The 25,725-nt window shown below is 36.9% G+C and overlaps 2 protein-coding genes across 2 annotated transcripts; one reads left to right on the top strand and one right to left on the bottom strand.

Annotated features, from left to right (window-relative positions):
* The first annotated feature begins 1,237 nt into the window (after nt 1–1,237).
* Nucleotides 1,238–20,887, top strand: LOC120128692 (thioredoxin F-type, chloroplastic-like). The gene is made up of 4 exons (XM_039146320.1): nt 1,238–1,276; nt 1,334–1,479; nt 20,211–20,310; nt 20,502–20,887. The coding sequence occupies exons 1-4, from the start codon at nt 1,238–1,240 to the stop codon at nt 20,634–20,636; spliced, it is 420 nt and encodes a 139-aa protein (XP_039002251.1). The 3' UTR covers nt 20,637–20,887.
* Nucleotides 20,888–20,968: 81 nt separating this feature from the next.
* Nucleotides 20,969–21,649, bottom strand: LOC120128691. The gene has a single exon (XM_039146319.1). It carries the CDS (start codon nt 21,647–21,649, stop codon nt 20,969–20,971), a length of 681 nt encoding a protein of 226 aa, XP_039002250.1.
* Nucleotides 21,650–25,725: the final 4,076 nt, after the last annotated feature.

Genomic DNA, 25,725 nt, shown 5'->3' with positions numbered 1-25,725 from the left:
CACATCCTCTAGAGTTATCGTACATTCGCCACACGGTAAATGAAACGTGTTCGTTTCTGGTCTCCAACGTTCAATCAACGCACTGATCAAACCTGTGACCAACTTGTAATCTCGCACAAATATTACATACCAAAATCCAGCCTCTTGCAAGTTTTCTTCTATCAATGGGTGTGGCTTGGGCACTTTATGTAGCCAAAGACGAAGAACTCGCTGCTCGTCCTCCTGCAATTAAATATTTCAAAAAATTTATCACAATCATAAAATAATATTCAAATATTTATTAATTATAATTCATTAAACAAATATTTTATTCACCATTATTCCCAAATGACTTGAAATATATTTATTGTCAAGTCTCAGCAGTGGAATTTGGTTAGCCATTGGAATGAATCTGTAAAAAAAAATTAAACAACAATATTTAAAAAATCATTTAATATAATATAATATAATATAAACTAACTAACTAATTTACAACATAACAAAAAAATTAATATAATAACTTATAATATAATAAACTAACAAACTAAACTTTTTAAAATATAAGTTAAACGCTAAACGCTAAACCCTTAAATAACTAATAAAATATTCTTTTATATAACTAAAACTAATAAACTATTTTCATTATAATATACTACTAATAAACTTACTAACTAATTTTTAGTATAATATAAATTCAACAAACAAATATAACTTAACTATTTAACTAACACAAACTAATTAAATAATTTTTTTATATAACTAACGAATAACAAAACAAACTAATTAATTATTTTTTAACTATATAACTATCAAACATACTAATTAAATAATTTTTTATTTTTGTATAATATATTTAACTTGAACTAACAATCATATAACCCTAAACTAACAAACTAATTAACTTATTTTTGTTTTACCCTAAACCCTAAACTAACAAACTAAAAATTTATAATAATAAACTAATTTAAATAATAAAAATTTACCTCACAAGAGCCTTATCTCCATTTCTTCTTCTTCCTTCCCTTTCTCCCTTCTTTCTTTCTTTCTCGGCTGTAATATCTTCTCCCTTTCTTCGGCTATAATCTCTTCTCCCCTTTCTTTCTTTTATGTTCTCACGTTAACCACCTCCCATATATAACACCAGTTGCCTAAATTATTTCACCAATAATTGTACAATTCACGGGCTGAAATGGTTTACATGCATGCATCAATAATTGTTGCATGAAGCAGTTGATTTCACGCTGCAGTTGCAGCTATGATGGCTGCATTGGCATGCAGCGGGGAGCAGGAGGGGACGGCATGTAGCGGGGAGTAAGAGGGGACGTGCAGAAATATCACATGACCATGCAAGAAGAAAAGGCATTGTTGCAAAGGTGAGGTCGAGCTTGGAGACTGCGGGAGCAACGGTGGGGCAGGTGACGGGGTTACAAAGGACACTTTCTGGCCCATCGTTAATGCCGCCGGGGATAAAACTGTCGTCCTCGATATGTACACTCAATGGTACGTATACAAATTACATATACACATACTTACACCTAATATATACTATATGCTGACGTAATCTGTTAATTTTTTTTGTTGAGAATTGAGTGTCGTAATCTGTTAATCTGTTTGCTCTTATTTTTTTCTAATATATTTTAAATGTTCGGAAATTTATTGAAAGCTCAGTTTGATCCTTCCTTAATTTTACGCTATGCTTTTATATAAATTAAAATGGACATAATTTGTTTATTTGATGGTTTAACTATGCCCCCAACCAAAACATATGAAATTTACTCTGTCATATCCTTTTTTTTTTTAAAACAATTAAATTTTATTTTTTAAAAACAATTATGACTTTAATTTGGAAAATTTAGTGATTTTGAATGGATTTGAATAAAATTGAAAAGAGTCGCCATCGACCTTTGGGTTAGGTAGGTCAAATACCTAAAAACGTCTTTTAAAAACAATTTTAAGAAAAATAATTTTATAAGACAAAAATTTGGTCTACGTTACCAAAGATTCATTTAAAACAGGTTCGGGAGTCGGTTACGTGTGGGGAAGGGTAAACACCCCACAACGCCCAAAATTGGTACTGTGTAACTTACACATCGTCGTAAATGGTGGAAATTACAATTTGAATATGAAGTAAAAATATGATCTATTTATTGAATATTTGTTAAAATAATAGAAATACTTCACTTGGTAAGAAATCTCAAGATTTGCAATCCTCCAACGGGAAAGCTACCTCATCTATTTCTTATCTATAAAGTATATCCTATCTTTGAATTACCACTAAATAATATCGTCATGAGTAGAAAATAAAATATGCTTAATTTATGTATCGTTAATATTAACATAACAACCATTAATACAATAAAAATTATGAAAATAGAATAATAAATAAATTATGATCTATTTATTGAATATTAGTTAAAAAAAAAATCCTTTTCTCGATAAGAAATCCCGAGATTTGCAATCCTCCGCCGGGAAAGCTACCTCGTCTATTTCTTACTTGTAAAGAATATTCTCTCATCATTTATTTAAAAATGTGTATCGAATATAAAATGAAAATTTAAAATTTACATTCTCATAAAATAAAGTGAGCATCACTTAAGGTACCACACATTACATCATTTTAATAAATTAATTAGTAAAATATATTCGACTTATTTCAAGTTCCTATGTCGCTAAAATGACGTACCAGATCGCACCACTTCGACCAAGTAGTACTTTCCACGCTCATTCTACGCATACGTGTTCTTGAAAATAAAATCAAATATAATGAAAATAAATGCAATTGGAAATATAAACATTTACATTAAATAGAATTAAACACATTACTTACATAATACAAATAACCATAAAATATGTAAAATACATTCATACATAAATAACTAAAATAAAACTAAGTTAACATTACAAACCAAAATACAAACCAAATAAGCACATATGATAATTTCAGGGACCAAAATGACGTTTAACCAAGCTTGAAAGGCTAAAATAACAAAAAAAAGAAATTTAAGGACCAAAATACAAAATACAGAAATTTAAAGGGCTAAAATCGAAGAAACATAAGTTAAAGAACTAAACTGAAATTACACAAAAACATGAAGGATCAAAAAATATTTAAACCAAATGCCAAAACAGTGACTAAAACAAAAGATGCATAAATCTGAGGGCCAAATTCGAACATCAGCTAAAATCACACACACATGCAAATAAGGACTAAAACGAACATTATACAAAATAAGCAACCAAAAATTTAAACACTTAGAAAATAGAATACTAATCATATAGGGTTAAAATGAAACACGAAATAAATAAAGAACCCAAAATAGAAATATGAAATTTCATTAAGGATCAAATTACAAACGTTACAAAGCTAAAGGAATTTAAACTGTAATTATCCCAAAAAAATAACAAAACACGGAAGAAGTTATGAGGACCCATACTGTCATTATCCCCTTTTAACCCAGCATTCGACCCTCCCCTGTCTCAGAACGACGTCGTTTGACGTCTGAGATATACCCTTTAAGGGTTATTATGAAACCCTAAAATCATTTTATAACTCCCCTCATCAGCCGTTTCACTCATTCTTCCCTCCTCTTCCAGAAACAGAGAGCCAAAGAGGCCCTCCACCTCTCCTTTATCCTCCGCCGTGGAGAAAAACAGAGGTCACAAACGCCGTAAATCGGCGGTGAAAACCCTAGAGAATCCTAAACCCTTCAGTCTTCCTTCTCCTTCCAGAGACAGAGAGCAAAAAATGGTTCTCGACCCTCCTCTTCGCCTTCCTTCTCTCATCCTCAACCGAGGATTTAAACCCTAAACTCCCCGGCCACCGTAGATCGGTGGCCATGGGGAGTAACCTCATCTCTCTCTCACCTAAAAAAACCTAAAACCCACTGCACTCCAAACCTAATTAACCTAGAAGAGGAAAAGGCTTTACCTTCAGATATGGGGCTAGCTGGGATCGGAGAAGGTCACAACGAGATTCACGGTGGTGGTTCGAGAAGGTAAAACTTTTCTTTCTTCTCTCTTTTTTTTCTGTTTCGAATTTCTCTCTGTATTCTTTTGTTCCTTTGTTCTTTTTTTCTTTTTTCTGTTCTTTTATCTTTGCTTGCCCCGGATTTGGTAGGATAGAAATCCCGAATATTTAGGGATTTATTGGTATTTTAATTTGGAGTTTAGATTTTGTGAGATTTGAACTGTATATGATATATTTCCTTGATTGGTTTTGCTGTAGATGATAATAGTGGAACAGTTGGGGTCAGACCGGAACAGTGATGGTGGCGGCGTCAGAGGAAGAGAAAGGGAGGCTCGGCTTGAGTGGCTGGCGTCTGGGAAGCTGAGGAGTCACACGGCGGCTGGAACTCCAAACAGAAGCGGCGGCTGAGTAGAGGATTAGGGTTTGAAACCCTAATCTGCTAGGTTGGGTCTGGGTTAGCAGTGGGCTTCTGGTCTCTGGGCCTTTGTAATCTGAATTGGGCTTCTAAGCCTGCAAAAAAATGTAATATGTAAAATTAATAATAATAATAATTAAATAATAATAAAATAAAATAAAAAAATAAATATAAAAGACCCGGACAAAAACGGGTGTCTACAGCTGCCCCTCTTTGCACATACTTGTGTTAACAAGAACAGTGCAAAGACGACAAGCCAACACGTTTTTGTCTGGTTCTCCCTTTCAAACTTAGAAATTGAATAATGTTGATTGTTGGGGACGACACTGCTCATACGTGATGAAGAGTTCTGGTCATCTTTAAGAAGGGTGATAACTCGGTTCCTACGTGATGAGGACGACTGATTATCTAAGGTCGACACGGCTCCTACGTGATGAGGAAGTCTGGTCGTCTAAAGGTAGATGACATGGTTCATACATGATGAAGAACTCTGGCCATCGTTAGGAAGGGTGATAACTCGGTTCCTACGTGATGAGGACGGCTGGTTATCCTAATGTTGACACTCTCCTACGTGATGAGGAGATCTGGTCAGTTGATGTTGACTGATTCATTGCTTCAATAATGAAATAAGTCTCGAAGATCCTGTAAAAATGGTCATATGCCATGATTTCATGTTAGCAATATGCCCTAAGGATGATCTAAATGCATGTTTAAAGGGTTATGCTCAGTTCGATCCTGGCATTGGGAATCTCTCATACTCTTTGACCGGAATATGCGATATTTATGCGTTTGTCCATGCCTGGTTACTTTCTTGACCTCTCATTAAATATTCTTTGACTTGGTCCTTCTGATCTACCCCGAGAGAGTTTATCTTGCCTCTTTGATTCTTTGGTCATTGATTGATTTTTCAGAGAAAATTCATTCAGAATGGCCTTTCCTTGTTGCATGCCTTTAAATTGGGACTTCTTTGCTTGGGAAAAGTATGATTATGTTGAAACTGATTTCTTTAATTTAAACCTTCTTTTAATCAATGATTTGTTTAATGATTGATGGGAGCGTGCCTTTGTATGTGTTCTCTGGCGAACACCTGTTTCAAAATCCCCATACTCTGACACTTTTCCGAGTAAGGCATAATAACCGATGTTATTGATTAGTAATTTGGTGAATATATGCGAGGACATTGAATCAAATTCAAAATTTCACTGAAGATAGATAATGAGAAAGTACAATCTTTTGGGACAAGAAAACAAGTATATACAAAGGAAAAACAATGGACAAATATAGTGAATATCAAATGCTGAGTCCTTCTGTTTCTTCACCCCAAATCTTTCTCGAAAGTTGACATGTGTTTCGAAGATTCAGATCGTACAAAAGATGTGTGAGTATGAGAGTCTTTCCCTAAACTGTTAGGCTTCCGGGGGGAATCCACCATTTCAATTTCTGATTATTCGAGCCGTCCATTACGGATTTTCAACTCGAATCCTCCTTTGGTTTCAAGATGCCCATTTTGGGTTTTCATCTTGAACCCTTCTTTATTTATTTTTTCTTCTTTTTCATTTTTCATTTTTTTCATTTCCTTCTTTTTTCTTTTTTTTTTTTTTTTTTTTTTAGGTGTAATATCGCTTGACCGAATCTGAATTCACGGGATTAGGCAAATCTTCTCCATCCATTTCTGTTAACACCAAAGCTCCTCATGAGAATGCCTTTTTTACAACATAGGGACCTTCCCAGTTCGGCATCCACTTCCCTCGAAAGTCTTTTTGCATAGGTAGGATCTTTTTTAGTACCAAATCGCCTTCACGAAATTCTCGAGGTCTGACTTTCTTGTCATATGCTCGTATCATCCTTTTCTGGTACATTTGGCCATGGCAGATAGCTTTCAGCCTTTTCTCCTCAATCAAATTTAATTGATCAAACCTACTTTGTACCCAATCAGCCTCGTCCAGTTTCAACTCCATCAATACTCTCAAAGAAGGTATTTCCACCTCAACAGGTAAAACTGCTTCCATCCCATATACCAAAGAGAATGGTGTTGCCCCAGTAGATGTACGAACGGACGTGCGATAAGCAAGCAATGCAAAAGGTAATTTCTCATGCCAGTCTCTATATGTTTCAGTTGCTTTTGTGATGATCTTCTTGATGTTTTTATTCGCTGCCTCTACTGCCCCATTCATTTTTGGGCGATAAGGAGCCGAATTGTGATGTTTGATCTTTAACTTTGTGCAAACTTCCTTCATCAAATCGTTGTTCAAATTCAATGCATTATCTGTGATGATCCTTTCAGGTGTTCCATATCTACAAATGATTTCTCTTTTTAGAAATCTGCACACTGCTCCTTTTGTGACATTAGCATAAGAGGCAGCTTCAACCCATTTGGTGAAGTAGTCTATAGCCACTAAGATAAAACGATGTCCATTTGAGGCCTTCGGTGAAATTGCCCCAATGACATCGATGCCCCACATTGAAAATGGCCAAGGTGCGTTCATTACATGGAGTGGTGAAGGAGGAACATGTATTTGGTTATCATGAATCTGGCATTTATGACATCTTCGAGCAAATCTGATACAATCTCCTTCCATAGTGGACCAATAGTACCCAAACCTCATGATTTTTCTAACCATTGTGAATCCATTAGCATGTGTTCCACAAACTCCTTCATGGACTTCCTCAAGTATTTTCTTGGCCTCAATTCTATCCACACATCTCAAAAGCACCTGATCCTTGCTTTTTTTATACAATACATCTCCATCAAGGACATACCCCATTGCTAATCTTCTTAAGGTCCGTTTATCATTCTCAGTTGCCTCCGCTGGGTAAGCCCGATACTTCACATACTGGAGAATATCATAATACCATGGGAGATTATCATCCTCTTCTTCCTCTATGTTGCAACAATGAGCTGGCATTTCTCTTATACTCATCCGAATAGGCATCATTCGAGATTGATCATCGGCCTTAAACATAGCTGCCAACGTAGCCAAGGCATCTGCCATTTGATTTTCTTCACGAGGAAGATAAGTAAAAGAAATTTCTTCAAACTCTTTGATCAACTCCATCACTAAGTTCTTGTATTCTATCAACTTGGAGTCTCGAGTCATCCATTCCCCGCGAAGCTGATAAATAACCAGAGCAGAATCGCCGAATACTTCTAGGCTTTTAACTTTGCGCTCAATTGCAGCTTGAATACCCAAGATACATGCTTCATACTCTGCCATATTGTTAGTGCATTCAAAGGCGAGCCTACTAGTACAAGGATAATGATCTCCCTCAGGTGAAACTAGTATTGCCCCAATTCCATGTCCCACAGCATTAGAAGCGCCATCGAAGTTCATTTTCCATGCTTCATTTTTCGGAGTATCTTCTTCAGTAACAAATATACTCATCAAGTCCTCATTCGGAAAATCAAATTTTACTGGCTCATAGTCTTCTAATGCTCTGCTTGCCAGGAAATCTGCAATAGCACTCCCTTTAACTGATTTCTGGTTCATGTAGACTATATCAAATTCGGACAACAACATTTGCCATCTCGCCATCCTTCCAGTTAGAGCCGTTGATTCCATCAGGTACTTTAGCGGATCCAGTCTTGATATCAACCAGGTAGTATGATACAACAAATACTGTCTCAGCCTCTTAGTAGTCCATACTAAAGCACAACACAGCTTTTCGATAGAGGAATATCGAGTCTCACAGTCAGTGAATTTCTTACTGAGATAGTAAATAGCTCGCTCTCTTCTTCAAGTTTCGTCATGTTGGGCCAACACACATCCCATTGACTTCTCAAAGACAGTCAAATATAAAATCAATGGTTTGTTTGGGATTGGTGGCATCAAGACAGGAGCATTAATTAAGTAACCCTTAATTCTATCGAAGCATTCTTGGCAACTGTCATCCCATTCTCCTGGGTTTCGCTTTCTCAGTAATCGGAATATTGGATCACATTTCTCAGTCAACTGAGAGATGAATCTGGCAATATAATTTAACCTCCCCAGAAAACCTCGTACTTCTTTTTGCGTTCTAGGGGGAGGTAATTCCAAAATTGCTTTGACTTTACCAGGATCTATTTCTATCCCATTTTCACTGACTACAAATCCCAATAACTTCCCTGAAGTAGCTCCGAATGTGCACTTGGCCGGGTTAAGCTTGAGCTGGTATTTCTTTAATCTTAAAAATAGTTTCCTTAAGACTTTTACATGTTCTTCTTCGGTTTGTGATTTAGCAATCATATCATCCACGTACACTTCTATCTCCTTGTGCATCATATCGTGGAACAACGTAACCATTGCTCTTTGATATGTTGCCCCAGCGTTCTTCAGTCCAAAGGGCATTACCTTGTAACAAAACGTACCCCACATTGTCACAAAAGTTGTCTTTTCCATGTCTCCTGGGTCCATCTTAATTTGATTGTAACCTGAGAAACCATCCATGAAAGAGAAAAGAGCATGACCAGCCGTATTGTCAACCAAAGTATCGATATGTGGGAGTGGAAAATTATCTTTGGGGCTCGCTCGATTGAGATCCCGGTAGTCAACACACATCCGAACTTTGCCATCTTTCTTTGGAACTGGCACTATGTTTGCTACCCATTCAGGGTACTTGGCCACTTGTAAAAATCCAGCATCGAATTATTTCTTCACTTCTTCCTTGATTTTTAATAGCATATCTGGTCTCATTCTTCGAAGTTTTTGCTGAACGGGCTTGCATTCCGGCTTTATTGGTAGCTTGTGCATCACAATGTCAGTTTCCAACCCCAGCATATCTTGATAAGACCAAGCAAACACATCCCTATATTCCCGAAGAAGACTTATAAGACCATCTCTTATTTTTGGTGAGAGTGAAGTGCCAATTTTAACTTCCTTTATATCCTCTTCTGTTCCCAAATTTATTGTTTCAGTTGTCTCTTTGTGGGGCAATATTTGTCTATCTTCTTGCTCCATCATTCTAACAAGCTCAGAGTTTAACTCACATTCCTCTTCATCTTTATAACCCTCAGATTCTTCGAGACACATGTCATTTTCAAAATCAATTTGTGGTTCAAAAGTATCATTACTCGAACAGTTGATATCTGAAGACCTGCGAATCAAAAGGAGTATATTTGGCTGTGGACAAAAATTTTATCTAATATTTATCAAGAGAATAATTATCAATAAAGAATAAAGAATACTCAAGAGATGAATAAAATACTTGCTAAGATTAGAATGAAAGAAGAACACTGTTTCATTAAAGCAATGACAAATAACAATTTGTCCTTTTACAAAAGCCCTATTATATTTGGGTCAAAAGGAGACAGATTTGTTATTATGCATTACTTTGAAAAGTGCTTATAGAACGCAGGGAGTTCTTCAACAGTGTAATTGTTCAATACATAGCCAGGAGGACACGGACGGATTGATGCCAATGAACACTCTCCAGTAGACTCTTCTGTGATAACGTTGATGCTCAGGCTTCCCAATAAATCTTCAACAAATTATGTATCTTCAATATCCCCTGACTGTTTCAGCGTGTCAATCACAAATCCTCCAGACACAAAAGATTTGGAGAGTGGTGGAATGACCATGGGTCCCCAAACAAGATCTTCTCCCTTTACTCTTGCCTTCCTCCTTTCCTTAAGCTTTTGTGCATCCTTGACTTTATCATGGTATGTTGGTTTGTATCCGAGACCAAAATAATTTCTTTTAGGAACTGGAGCCGACCCTTCAGTGATTCCTTGCAGTTTCTTTCCCAAGCCTTTCCCTACCTTTGCTCCTCTAGCTAAGGTCTCCTTTAATTGCATCTTTGTATTTTTTGAAAGATGAGGAATGGGAATTCTTTTGCCTTCAGAAATAAAAGTAGCATTAACAAATTCCAAGGACTGGAAGGAGGACTCTAGTGCATTTTCATCTACCCCTACATATGGTGCATCTGTAGTGATAGAGGCAATGATGTCTTCTTCCGCTTTGATGGTCACCAGAGTCCCATCAACAATGAATCGGAGCTTTTGGTGAAGGGATGAAGGGACTGCCCCAGCCATGTGAATCCAGGGTCTCCCTAGTAAGCAACTATAACTCGGATGAATATCCATGACAACAAAATCTACTTCAAATGTTGTAGGGCCAATTCTGAGAGGGATAATCATCTTCCCCATTATCTTGCGTTCTGTCCCATCAAATGCCCTTACAGCATTGCCACAAACCCTCATTTGTGATACATCCACAGGAAGTCTATTTAGAGTGGCGAATGGCATAACATTCAAGGTCGATCCGTTGTCAATTAACACACCTGAGACGATAACTCCTTTGCAATGAGCCGTAATGTGTAAAGCCTTGCCCCTGCCTTTTCCTTCTTCAGGTATTTCGTCATCATAAAAATAAATAAAATTATCTGCATTAATATGATTTACCATCCTGTCCACACGTTCCACTGGTATATATTTCCCTACAAAAGTTTCATTCAGCACCTTGATCAGAGTATTTCGATGTATTTCCGAATGCAATAGTAGAGATAACATTGAAATCCGCGCTGGGGTCTTATGAAGCTGTTCCACAATATTATACTCGCTGTGTTTCAGAAACTTTAAAAATTCCTGAGCCTCCTCAATCTTAACAGGCTCATTCAATTTATCATCAGGATCTTTAATAACCACATCTCTTGCTTTATCAGCCTTTCCAGGAGCATAGCATCTTCCACTCCTGGTGAAAAATCCAACTTCAACAACCTCTTCCTCCTTACTCTCAGGAGTATTAATTTGGCATGTATAGTCCCAGGGAACACTCTTGTTACTCTTGTAGGCAAAAGGCGCAGGGGTTTTGATCACCACCCTAGATGTTATACTTCCACTGCTGGCCTCGTAAATTGGTTTTGATATGACCAGGACAGGCTTTTTTAAATTCTTTTCAGCTTCCCTTGAATTTTCTTCAGAAGCGCAGATATATCTTTCATTCTCACTCATTCTTTCTTCATAGAACTGCAACTCCTGCTTGTTCATTAATTCTTGGACTATTTGCCTGAATTCTTGACAGTCCTGAATTTGATGACCATTTTCACCATGGTATTCACAAAAGTTCTCTGTCTTTTCCGTTGAGCATTCATTTCTAGGGCTCAACAACCCTCTCTCCTTTATTTGAGCATATACCCATTTCAGCGGTGCTCTTATTTCTTCAATTCTCCTTTTAATTTTCTGATTTTTCTCAATAGCGTTCACTCCCTGATTCTGATGATTTGGAAGCGGGTTTGCAGCAACACAGGGTACTTCAGAATCATTAAAGGACACCACATTTCTCTTGATCAGATCTTCAACCACTCTTTTGAAAGCGAGACACTTTTCAATGTTATGTCCTCTGAGATTTGCATGATATTCGCATGTCTCATTTTCGTTGAACCATTTTGGATAAGGTGGTTTAATTGGATCAATGAATTTTGGTGACACTACGTGAGCTTGGACTAATCCATGGAAAAGCTCACTGTAAGTCATTGGTATGGGAGTGAACGTCATCCTTTCATTGTTATGCTCGCGCTTAGTCTCTCCTTGAGATGAAGAAGAGTTTCCCATCTTCGGCTTACTCACAGAGAAATTTACATTATTCACCTCTCCTTCTTTCCTTTTCACATAGGGTTTCTTTGCAGGAGTTTGGCTACCGACAATCTGCCCCTTCTTTAATGCTCTCTCGATCATCTCTCCGCACATCACGATATCAGAGAAGCTCTTAGTTGCCACTCCTAACATATGATCAATATAAGGAGATTTTAACGTATCTATAAACATGGTTATAAACTCCCTCTCAATAAGCGGTGGGTGCACTTGAGCAGCAATATCCCTCCAGCGCTGAGCGTATTGTCGGAAGGTCTCATTATGCTTCATTTCCATATTTTGGAGAGTAACACGATCAGGCATCATATCGGTAACGTGTTGATATTGTTCTTTAAACGCATTGGCCAAATCCTTCCAAGACCCTATTTTAGCTCGGGTTAACTGGTTATACCATCTGACAGCTGACCCCGTCAAGCTGGCCTGGAAACAGTGAATTAATAGCCCATCATCCTTCACAAATCCTGTCATTCTTCGACAAAACATGGTCAAGTGAGCAACAGGACAAGTTTTTCCATCATATTTTTCAAATTCCGGCATTTTGAACTTTGGTGGTAATACTAGGTCTGGCACAAGACTCAATTCCTCTGCATTCATTCCGTCTTGAGAACTCTGCTTTCCCATTTCTTTAAAAAAACCTTTGCACCAGTCCTTTAAATGCTCTGGTACTTCCGTTTTAGGTTTCTCCATTTCCTCAGGATCTACATCAATATACTCATGAGGACTGTTTTGAGGGTTAGTCGTGGCCATTTGAACCTTTATAGCTGAAGACCCTGCAGGATGTTCAACTAGCTTTTCAGGTGAGATAACTAGTCTCGGGGTAGACTCCTGCCTAGAAACTTCAACAGGGGCAGTGCTTGGTTCTTTAACTGTTTCAGTATGTAACCCAGACATCTTGGTTATCATCTCATTCATCATATTAGCCTGGCTTTGCAGGATTTGATCTATAATTGACTTTTGTGACTGATCCATCTTTGCCTGCCATTCTTGTTGTATTCTTAGTAAATCTTCTTGCATTTCTTTCTTTAATTGATCAAGCTTGGCCTCCATGGCTCTACTTCGCGTGTGATAAGGATTGGAGTTCTTACTTGCCAGAATCGTCTGTCACATAACCCTTCGGAAATTAATTTTATTGTTCTTTTAAATTCGAATGCATATTATTGGTAATGTGCTATAAATGATACATTTTATTGGTGATGCATTATAAATGATGAATATACTTATGCATAATGAATGATGCAAGTATGAAATGCAAATAAAAGGCGTTGACCCCAGCAGTAACCATTCGGAAATACTTTCATTGGATAAAAAGTTTCACTCATTACAAAGGAGTTCTATTACATATAAGGCCTAGCCCTCAGACTCAGCTCTACAATTTCATTCATAATGGCGATGATCTCCCTTGTATATTCAGAAACCGGATTTGTGCGCAGTTGGATGATCTCCGCTCTATTGGCTAATTCGTTCATGTACCGAGCCACTTCACCCATTTGAGCAATAGCTTCCCCCATCATGCGCTCGCGTTCATCTACCAAGGATCGATAGTGCTCATATGTATTTTCCCATCCCTTATTGATACGTTTGATTTCTTTTTCTAGACTGGTAATATGAATTCGGCATTTCTGGAGTTCACCTTTCAATTCTCTGATTTCCTTCTGGAAGGATTTGTTTTCTTCGAGAGCAACTCTTAGGTCCACTGAAGCGGGAGGAACTTGCACTTGCAGAAGGGATTGCTCAAGGTTCGATACATGACTTTTGAGCTCATCATTCATAGCTCGAGATTGGTTCATCTCATGTTCGAATCTTATCTGTAATTCTCCCATTTCTCCCGTGAGCTCATCTACTTGCTGACTTTTTGTCGAGAATCTCTGCATCCACGATCCAATCTCTGCCTGCTTTCTATCGAGGAATCGATTCCATCCCTGTCTCTCAGACCACATCTCTTCTTTCTTTTGCTTTCTTTCTTCTTCGAGCTCTAAAATTCTTCGATCTTTGTCCTCAAAGTCCTCAATTATACTGTTCATCTCAGTTTTTAACCCCTGGACTTGATTCTTTTCTTCTTCTAATTCTTTCAGGCTGACTTTTTTTTCTTCATGGAGTTTTTGAGCTCTACGAGCCTCAGCTTTATACTGCTTGATCAATTCCTTTTTATCGGCCTCTAGCTCGCATACTTTTGCTTTTCCAGCTTCTATCTTCTTGATCTGACACTTGTTCTCAATTTCCAGACTTTTGATTCGCCGTCTTGCAGCCGCTAATTCTCTGGATCCAAGTTTCTTTCTCACTTGCTGCACCCTTTGATAATCTTTTTTTAAGTCTTCTAAATCGGCTTCCACCTCCTCTTTCCGTTCTCTCATCATTATAAACTGTCTGGCATGAAATTCAGCCTCGATAGTCAACATGAAGTTTTCTCTCTCCATCTCTTCTATTTTCTTGGAATCTTTAGCCTTTTCCGTTTCAAACTCAATTCTTTGGATTTCCAAATTCGAAGGGATATTTCTGATTTGTTCTTCTATCGACCTTGATCCCTCTCCAGATGTTAAAGGTATCTTATCATTTACCCTCCTGATTCTCCAGGCTTCATAATCAGGCGTCAAGATAACATCCGCTCCAATTACTTTAGTCCTAAAAGTCATCCTCCAGGAATCAGCCACATCTTTGATTTTCTTTCTATAATTGCCTTCTTTATAATCAAATTCAGCACCAGTCAACCCATAAGTCACGGGAACAAACTGTCGGGCACCGTACTGTCTCAATATCAACAAAGGAGCGTATCCCACTCCTCCCCACAGTCCCAGTAATATAATCCAGTCCAAATCTCCATACTTGAACAAGATTTGTGTATGCATCAGCCACGGTGTTCGCCATGCTATGTTTTGACTTTGTAGATTCCGGAAGAAATCAATCCATTGATCTTTCTGAGATACTTCAGGCCACTCCTTCGTAAGGTACTCAGCAACAGGAGAATAATCCTTCAAAAAACGGTTATAGTTGACTTTTTCGTCCTTCCAGAAATGGCTTCTGATCCACACAGTAAGCAATTGAGCACAACCCATAAAACGACCTCCCCCCAACCTTCTACATATATTCAAAGATCGGAAAGTTTCAGCAAGAATTGCATGGACCGGATTCACCTCTCTTCCTAACTTCTCAACCAAATCGACTACTGCTAGCTCGATCAATCCCAAACATTTTGGAAAAATTACCAAACCATATATACCCAAAGCAAATACATCTCTACGCACGTTTTCATCTACGTGTGCTTCAGCTATCTTTTGTAAGTGAGACCACGGCACTCCCTCACTTTCTCCCTTGCGTTGCAAGCGATCATTCACCCATTTGTCGCTTGTGCCCGAGATCTTTGCAAGCTTTGACTTAAAAGAAGGCCCTTTTATCGACCGGGAGTAAACTTTGTCCACTTTAACGCTTGTCAAATTCAACAGAAATTGGTATTCCTCGAGGGTTGGAGTCATGTCCTCTCGGTTGAATGTGAAACAACTATAGGCCGGATTCCAAAACTGTATTATGCTTCGGATGAGAACCGGGTCTACCTTCACGTATATCAGATGAAATATATCCCCATAAGTCTGTTGGAAAGCTTGCCTCTCAATAAGATTCCAACTTTCCCAAATGGTTTTCAATCCCTGAAGCTCATTCTGTTTTAAAGAAGCTGGTGCATAATCAGACAGATCCGACACGTAGTTCCCTGATAGACTATCTCCCTGCTCTTTCTGCTTGGCTTCGGACCAGTTCCTTACATCTGCTGGATTCACTTCTTTGTTTAGGAAACTCCTCTCCATCGTGAAAGTCTTTCCACTTTATCGATACTCACAGATCAATCGCCTTTTCTAATGATATGTCTATGCAGTATGAAAAAAATAAACAAAACAAACGAAACAGTTAGTCAAAACAATTGCATAAATTTAACATAAAAAGATACGTAAAACGGGAAATAAATCTATTCTATTTATGTATTATCTACCCGAATAATATTCCTCAAAAAGGGTCCTACCCGAACATGCTCTCTACCCTCCTAAATTAATTAAATTCTAACTGCACCTAAATTCTATTTCACATGCTTTAACAGAATAAATCTATTCTACACACTCAAAAATAAATAAATAAAATAAAATAAAAAGGTTAGAGGGTTTCTCCATTGTATACGCCTATTTTGGGTACCTATTGACGGACAGAGGTTCAGTATGACTCTACCTAGTGTGACCGTTCTATGGTTCACTATATGCATGGTTTCAGCTCTAACAGGAAAAAAAGGAACTCGAATTGTCCTTGATGTCAGTGCCCCCTTGGGCTACCAAACCCTCAATCCTCACCCATTACAGGTTTCAAACGGATCGAGTTCAATTCGAGGGGATTCACTGCCTTATACCCATACGAGGAATAAATTCCTACGAAGGTATAAGGTATGTATCCCATGGGTTGTTTACTAAAACTCATACGAAGAATAAATTCTTACGAGAGTAAAGCAATCACCCTAATTAATTTGGATCGAAACTCATGTCTAGAGCTCATGTTATGCTAATGAAAGTTATGTGTGTGAGGAGAAACAAACAAACCTTTGACTCAAAAGCAGGGAAAATAAAAATAAAAAATAACACCCAACGAGAACTAAGAAATATCTGAAAAAAATGAAAACAATTAAAATGTTAGTATATAAAAATAAAGAGATAAAAATAATACATAAAAATTCAATAAATAGATCATAGTTTTACTAAAGGTTCGAACTTATAATTTCCACCATAACGACCATATATAAGCGACCGACAGCCTGACTCTCTAGACGTCCCCAGCAGAGTCGCCAAGCTGTCATATCCATTTTTTTTAAAACAATTAAATTTTATTTTTTAAAAACAATTATGACTTTAATTTGGAAAATTTGGTGATTTTGAATGGATTTGAATAAAATTGAAAAGAGTCGCCATCGACCTTTGGGTTAGGTAGGTCAAATACCTAAAAACGTCTTTTAAAAACAATTTTAAGAAAAATAATTTTATAAGACAAAAATTTGGTCTACGTTACCAAAGATTCATTTAAAACAGGTTCGGGAGTCGGTTACGTGTGGGGAAGGGTAAACACCCCACAACGCCCAAAATTGGTACTGTGTAACTTACACATCGTCGTAAATGGTGGAAATTACAATTTGAATATGAAGTAAAAATATGATCTATTTATTGAATATTTGTTAAAATAATAGAAATACTTCACTTGGTAAGAAATCTCAAGATTTGCAATCCTCCAACGGGAAAGCTACCTCATCTATTTCTTATCTATAAAGTATATCCTATCTTTGAATTACCACTAAATAATATCGTCATGAGTAGAAAATAAAATATGCTTAATTTATGTATCGTTAATATTAACATAACAACCATTAATACAATAAAAATTATGAAAATAGAATAATAAATAAATTATGATCTATTTATTGAATATTAGTTAAAAAAAAAATCCTTTTCTCGATAAGAAATCCCGAGATTTGCAATCCTCCGCCGGGAAAGCTACCTCGTCTATTTCTTACTTGTAAAGAATATTCTCTCATCATTTATTTAAAAATGTGTATCGAATATAAAATGAAAATTTAAAATTTACATTCTCATAAAATAAAGTGAGCATCACTTAAGGTACCACACATTACATCATTTTAATAAATTAATTAGTAAAATATATTCGACTTATTTCAAGTTCCTATGTCGCTAAAATGACGTACCAGATCGCACCACTTCGACCAAGTAGTACTTTCCACGCTCATTCTACGCATACGTGTTCTTGAAAATAAAATCAAATATAATGAAAATAAATGCAATTGGAAATATAAACATTTACATTAAATAGAATTAAACACATTACTTACATAATACAAATAACCATAAAATATGTAAAATACATTCATACATAAATAACTAAAATAAAACTAAGTTAACATTACAAACCAAAATACAAACCAAATAAGCACATATGATAATTTCAGGGACCAAAATGACGTTTAACCAAGCTTGAAAGGCTAAAATAACAAAAAAAAGAAATTTAAGGACCAAAATACAAAATACAGAAATTTAAAGGGCTAAAATCGAAGAAACATAAGTTAAAGAACTAAACTGAAATTACACAAAAACATGAAGGATCAAAAAATATTTAAACCAAATGCCAAAACAGTGACTAAAACAAAAGATGCATAAATCTGAGGGCCAAATTCGAACATCAGCTAAAATCACACAACACATGCAAATAAGGACTAAAACGAACATTATACAAAATAAGCAACCAAAAATTTAAACACTTAGAAAATAGAATACTAATCATATAGGGTTAAAATGAAACACGAAATAAATAAAGAACCCAAAATAGAAATATGAAATTTCATTAAGGATCAAATTACAAACGTTACAAAGCTAAAGGAATTTAAACTGTAATTATCCCAAAAAAATAACAAAACACGGAAGAAGTTATGAGGACCCATACTGTCATTATCCCCTTTTAACCCAGCATTCGACCATCCCCTGTCTCAGAACGACGTCGTTTGACGTCTGAGATATACCCTTTAAGGGTTATTATGAAACCCTAAAATCATTTTATAACTCCCCTCATCAGCCGTTTCACTCATTCTTCCCTCCTCTTCCAGAAACAGAGAGCCAAAGAGGCCCTCCACCTCTCCTTTATCCTCCGCCGTGGAGAAAAACAGAGGTCACAAACGCCGTAAATCGGCGGTGAAAACCCTAGAGAATCCTAAACCCTTCAGTCTTCCTTCTCCTTCCAGAGACAGAGAGCAAAAAATGGTTCTCGACCCTCCTCTTCGCCTTCCTTCTCTCATCCTCAACCGAGGATTTAAACCCTAAACTCCCCGGCCACCGTAGATCGGTGGCCATGGGGAGTAACCTCATCTCTCTCTCACCTAAAAAAACCTAAAACCCACTGCACTCCAAACCTAATTAACCTAGAAGAGGAAAAGGCTTTACCTTCAGATATGGGGCTAGCTGGGATCGGAGAAGGTCACAACGAGATTCACGGTGGTGGTTCGAGAAGGTAAAACTTTTCTTTCTTCTCTCTTTTTTTTCTGTTTCGAATTTCTCTCTGTATTCTTTCGTTCCTTTGTTCTTTTTTTCTTTTTTCTGTTCTTTTATCTTTGCTTGCCCCGGATTTCTGGTGAGATGATGATGATATCTAGGTAGAGCCTGGCTTTTTTTCTGATTTGGTAGGATAGAAATCCCGAATATTTAGGGATTTATTGGTATTTTAATTTGGAGTTTAGATTTTGTGAGATTTGAACTGTATATGATATATTTCCTTGATTGGTTTTGCTGTAGATGATAATAGTGGAACAGTTGGGGTCAGACCGGAACAGTGATGGTGGCGGCGTCAGAGGAAGAGAAAGGGAGGCTCGGCTTGAGTGGCTGGCGTCTGGGAAGCTGAGGAGTCACACGGCGGCTGGAACTCCAAACAGAAGCGGCGGCTGAGTAGAGGATTAGGGTTTGAAACCCTAATATGTTTTAGGGTTTGAAACCCTAATCTGCTAGGTTGGGTCTGGGTTAGCAGTGGGCTTCTGGTCTCTGGGCCTTTGTAATCTGAATTGGGCTTCTAAGCCTGCAAAAAAATGTAATATGTAAAATTAATAATAATAATAAAAAAATAAAATAAAAAAATAAATATAAAAGACCCGGACAAAAACGGGTGTCTACATACTCTATTTGTTTGATTTTAAAAAATAAAATCTATTGGTAACATTATTAAGTATTTTATAAGGGTCTGCTTATAAGAATTAAATTTCTTATTTTTTGCCCGTGAGTTTTTCCTTCTAGAATTTTCCATGCAAATGTGTATATTCGTTTTTGTGATGCACCATAATCGTCTCGATTATTGAAACATTTCCATTATGGGTTAGCTTAGCCACTAGAAAAAAAATGGTTTTGGGAAAAAATAAATTATAAAAAAAAATTCTAAGTGGTGAAAGAATGTGGTTTAAAAACTTGCAAGTGTTTGGTATTGAATGAAAGAAGTGGTTGATGTGGGGATGATAAAGTTATATCATGCAAAAGCCAACTTTTAAAATTAAAAAAAGCACAATTTTCTCTGCATTTTGATTTGGCAAAATTTAAAAGAACTGATTGAAGTTGTGTGGGTTCTCCCATTAGTTAGCTTGATGAGTTGATTTAACTGTTGAATTGACTATGTACTTCATTTCTTGTAATGATTAATTTCCATGTATGTGGATTATAATTGTGGCTACAATTACTAGTCTTGCATTAGATTTAATTACATGACTTGCTTTAATGTTCTAGGTGTGGTCCTTGCAAAATTATAGCTCCCAAGTACCAAGAATTGTCTGAGAAGTACCTTGACGTTGTCTTTCTAAAGCTTGATTGCAATCAAGAAAACAAGGTAATTCCTATGATTATTTCCAGATCCAGTAGTTAGCTCAACTATGTGAGCATTTGGTAATTTACGTGTAGGTTTTGGTGAATCAGCTAATCTGTATATTACGCATGTATATAGTGCTTGCTTCAAAAGCAAGTCTTGAAAAAATTATGAAACTATGTGATGATGAGAGATTTGTGCAATGATTTTGACAGCAATTGGCCAAGGAGCTCAGCATAAGGGTGGTTCCAACGTTCAAGGTACTGAAGCACAATAAGACAGTAAAGGAGGTGACCGGAGCGAAATTCGATGACTTAGTTGCGGCCATCGAGATGGTTCGATCCAGCTAAGTTCATTTCAGTACCTGCAAAATATTAATCCAATCAAATCAAAGACAACGATGACTTCATGCATGCTTTGAACTTATTTTTCTTCTTGTATATATATATGGATACATTCCCAGTTCTTCAAATGGAGAAAGGCCCCGGGTTGTATGTAACATTAACCTGCTACTTCTGATATATGTACACTCTGTTTCAGTTTATTGGGAGAGAAGGTGTGATTGTGAACCAAAAAAATCAGCTATTTTATTCCTGGTAGGTCCAAATCTCGATGAATCAGACTTTTACATTCATTATGTCTGCAATTACGATACAAATACCAAAATTGAAATACTGAATGTTTAAATAGATTGTGGGAACTTCTCTCTTGTAGCCCCAAACTTTTTACTCTTAGGAGAAGATAGTTTACCGGTTACAGCTTTGTTTTCACTCAACTTTCCAACGTAATTTTTCTTTTTCATTGATGTCCTCAAATTCGAACCTTCCTCACTTGTAGCGGAAACCGTGTACCATCCGATACAAGTACATAGTATTGCTACAGACCTTCCAAAACATACCAAGGATACCAAAATCAAGATTATAACTGCTGGTATGTAATGAGAAGGTCTTCTCAAATTCTGCAACGCATCATTCCATGAAATGCTCTTCTCTTTCTTGATCTTTCGATCTGATTCCGATGTTGTTTGAAGCTTATCCCTTCGAGGCTGATGATCACTTATAGTTGCTGGTTTGATTTTCTCTTCCTTCTTGTCCTTGGGCTTTACCACGAGAGGAACACAATAGTTCGAGTTCTTGTAAACGAATCGAACTACACCTCTGTTTCCCATTTGTGAGTAAATCCGTTGCCTCTTCTCTTCGAGTTCAGCTAGAAGTGCATAGAACTGATCGAGTCCACGTGTCGAATACGGGTTCTCGTTATCCCTTTTTCTCCTTGATCTTTTAGGTGTCGAAACCGGCCTGATCCAGGATTCATCATCTCCTTCTTGATGATGGAAAGATCCACAAACAAACGAGTAAAACATCACTTGGTTTTGGAGATGTGGAGTTTTCAGGGTTTGAGTTTGATTCAAACAGGGAAGGACTTATAAAGGAGACCAACCTGTTAACCTAACAAGTCAAGTAAATGGTTGGAAAATGAATCCAATTACCAAAAATAATAACAGAAGCTTCCATTTGACTTATAGGTGTTGTTTTACGTGTACAAAGCACATGGCACGGTGCCTCAAATTTATTTTATATCCTCTAGAATATGAATGTGAAGAAACAAAAACCATTTATTGCGCTCCCTTCGTAGCTAAAGCTACCATAATAAATAGATAAGTAAATTGCGGTCATCTGCAATTATGTTCTGGAAGCAACTTAGTTTGGAATATTGCTGTAAAAGTAGAAAGCTTTCATTTTGGTCATTTGACCTTTTCAACGATTAGAATAAATTATTTGTTGATTTTGTAAAAGATAATATATTTGGTTTGATTGGTCATTAATGGTTCATTCTGGTAGAAAATAAACCCTTAGTTTTCCCTGTTGGAGAAGAGAGGAAGATGACTTCAAGAAAAATATATAATTTCTAGGTGAAAACTTGAGACGAAAATGTAATCCCCTTTTCAGTCTTTCTCAAGAATAAATACTCCGAGGTGACCTATGATAGATATATGATCACTATGCTTGCTAGTATACTAACAAACCCTTATCGGAGAAGATTTGGTCTTTCTCCTATACATTTTGTCCTAAATTTTTAAATTTTAGCAATTTTTTTAATAAAATTGAAATACCATAATTTCTCTAATCATATAATACAAAAAGCATATTAGAAAACAATTTATTTCCATATCTATCATCCTTTTCTTGTTCTTGCAAAAAGATACAACAACTAGACCCGGAAAATCGACTAGACATGTATAACATAAAGTGGAAGCAACTAACATCAGTTGCAGGATCAGTCATGAGATTTTCCCTAAGACTCACTTTTGTATGTATGAATAACAATTGGACTTCTAACCTTATGAATGCCATCCGTCCATGTCAACGATGCTGATGCCAATGATGATTCAACCGGAGCTTTTCCCTTAACAGTCACATTGTACGAATTCTTCTCCTTCAAAGACTTGAAGGATAGAACTTGAGGAATCACTTCGATGTCAAGTTTGGAGTTTGAAAAGATTGTTGCATTGTAAGTAGATGTTGCCACACCACATTCGTGGCTGTTCTTTGGAAATTGACTGTAAATGAACCACCTGGTTTAACTCGAGCAGAAAGTGATGGATAATTGAAGTTTCTCGGCAGCGTTTTAGTAGAGTTTTTAGGGCAAGTGGTGTTGGTTCCTGATATCTTTGTAATATTTTCTTCACTGTATCCAATACTACACAAGAACCTTACGTTGTTGCCTTGGACGTTGTCATATACAAGTCCTCTAATAAGGGTTTGATCTTTGTTAGCACTGTGTAAACCACTGTCTCTGCGCTCAAAAATTAAATTTCACATATTAAATCGTTGCCCTTTCCTTCCATTTTCTGAAATTTAACCCCTAACATGGTCTTAACGATAGCTTGTTATTAATTACCCCAAATGAGTACCTCCTTATCACCCTTAAGAAATTTCAGAGTCGTTGTTTTGAAGTTCATTTCACTGGGATTGTATTCTCTGAACCAGTCAACTCTCAACACCATATCACAACCACTTAACGTAATACTCTAAAATCATGTTGAAATTCATATCCTTGCATCCTGCTGTACTGAATAATCTATCGTCGTTTGCTACTATAATTGCTAAGGGCTGAATTTGTTTTACTTCAATACCCTCTTTGGCCCATTTGGGAGTCACAAAACTGTGTACTCTCGCTGTCAATCAGAATATTGACGGGCTTACCTTGAATTACAGCATGTATTCTCAACGTAGAAGAGACCACATTGCATGTGAAAGCATGAATTAAAATTTCCAAGGCCTCTCCTTCCAACACTGCATCTTTGTCTTCTTGTATTGGGGTTTGCTCTAGAATTCAATTGCCTCATTTTACAATGATGTCCTGGAGTAAATTTTTCTCTGCATTTGAAACACAAATTGTGTGCTCTTCTATACTCCATCAACGGTTGTTTTCCCCACAACATAGTTTGGTTTCCTTTCATGGGTGAGTTCACAGTTGGGGTGGGAGGTTTATAACTGGTGTTTTGTCCTGTTACAGTGCATTTTGGAGCATACTTTAATTTTCTGTTTTCCACTTCCCACATTAATTCATACAACTTAGCTAACTTAAATGCAGCAGCCAAGGACTGAGGTTCATATGTCTTCACCTGATGCTTGATTTCCTCTTTCAATCCACTTAGAAAACTAGACACAGAGTAGTCTTCTTCCAAGAAAGGGCTATATTGTAACATTAAGGATCTGAGCTCTTTAAATTTCTCAGGGTAATCCTCCACTGAACCCTTTTGAAATAATTTGTTAAATTCTTCCAACGTATTATTACAGTTATTGTCTGAAAACCTGTGACAAATGTCTACAGAAAATTCATGTCAATTCACTCTATGGTTTTGCATTATGTAGCCGTCAAACCATGTTTCAGATCTACCTTCCAAATACATAGTGGCTAACTCTATTTTCTTGCTCTCAGGGACAGTTAAAATCGAGAAGTATTTTTGACAATTTCTCACCCACCCTCTCGGGTTATCACCATTAAAACTATGCAGTTCAATCCTTGGTCTTAGGGGGGAAATTTCCAGATTCTGGTTCTGCTCCATCTTCTCTTTCTGATTCACTTCCACCATTACCCTGACTAGTGTCTGCTACTGTATCCCCCATTTAAGTTTATGACTATCTAAGGGCAGTTGATGGGATGTCATTGGTTTAGAGGGTAAAAAACCAGGTTTATTGGGGATTAAAAGAGTACTTTTCATGCTCATCTATAACAGTGACTTGTAAAGAAGTCTTACCTTCATCCTTGCATGTGCTCTTCTACCCCATTTTCTGATTAAATATGAAAGTTCCTTGCTCACATTCTGCTGAACTTTTTGCCATCAAACTCGGGATTCACTGAAGGTATCCTCTATTCTCCTCTGATCTGGCCTCCAAGTACTTAAGCTTTCTTCCCAGCTTGCTTTCTGCTCCTCCCACCATTTTGGCACCATTTCACTTTTCTCTTCATTGCTTGATTCTGTTGATTCTTGTGGCTTGTTTTCACCCATTTTTTGTGATTTTTTAGGCATACCCAGCTGTGTTTGTATCAAAAAACTTGGCTTGATTACCAATTGTTATGTTTTAGTAGGGTTTTCAGAATAATAAGATTGAGATTAGAAAAATAAATGAGGAATTTAGAAAAAAAATATTCACTTCATTCAACATGAAAAACCCCTGAGGATTGGGTACAAGTTTTATATATCTACATAGTACATAATTTACTTAACAGTTGTACTGTGGTACTGAATTTCATCCTATTTGTTATGCTGACTTATGCAGGTGATTGGGCTGCCCAGTTGTCCATCATTTAAGCTGTCAGTCTGTTGTGGAATGGGTTCCCCTCAGATGTTCTTCCTTCAGTTGGGCATGCGTGTAATGGACCAGTTTGGCTCTATTGATTCCCTGAACTCGGTTCCCTCTTTATATACCCATCGCCCGGTTTGAACTTCTCCCTTTCAAGTCTCAATTCTGTTCAATCCCTAACTCTTATAATTCCCAATTCTTTCCCTATGAACCCTAATTTCCAATTCTGTTCACTTCCAATTCCCAATTCCTTCCCTATGAACCCTAATTTGTCTCCCGGCGTGACGGTATATTTTTCTCTAAAAATGAAAGTTTTACAGTTTCATCGATGTTTAAGAAAAACAATGGAATTATCTTTCTTTAATGCCTTCTTCGATCACTTGAGACACCGACAAACTCGTCTCATTGTTTGTTGCAACACTATCAAGTTAGACTTTCCCAAAATCACTTTAAAACTTACGAAACTCAATCCAAAACCTATCATTCAATGTGGAATTAATATATACAACGCACTTCCTCCTTCACCTCCCTAGCGTTGGGATTTGAAAGAATATGCTTCATCGTTAAGAAATCAAAGAGAATTTGAAGCCAAGGTTTTTTTAGCAAAAAATAAATAAATGAAGTTTTG

The sequence above is a fragment of the Hibiscus syriacus genome, unplaced genomic scaffold, assembly GCF_006381635.1.
Source record: "Hibiscus syriacus cultivar Baekdansim isolate YM2019G1 unplaced genomic scaffold, ASM638163v2 tig00110482_pilon, whole genome shotgun sequence".
Taxonomy (NCBI): Eukaryota; Viridiplantae; Streptophyta; class Magnoliopsida; order Malvales; family Malvaceae; genus Hibiscus; species Hibiscus syriacus.
The sequence above is the reverse complement of the archived record's forward strand: the minus strand, read 5'-3'. Positions and strand labels throughout refer to the sequence as shown.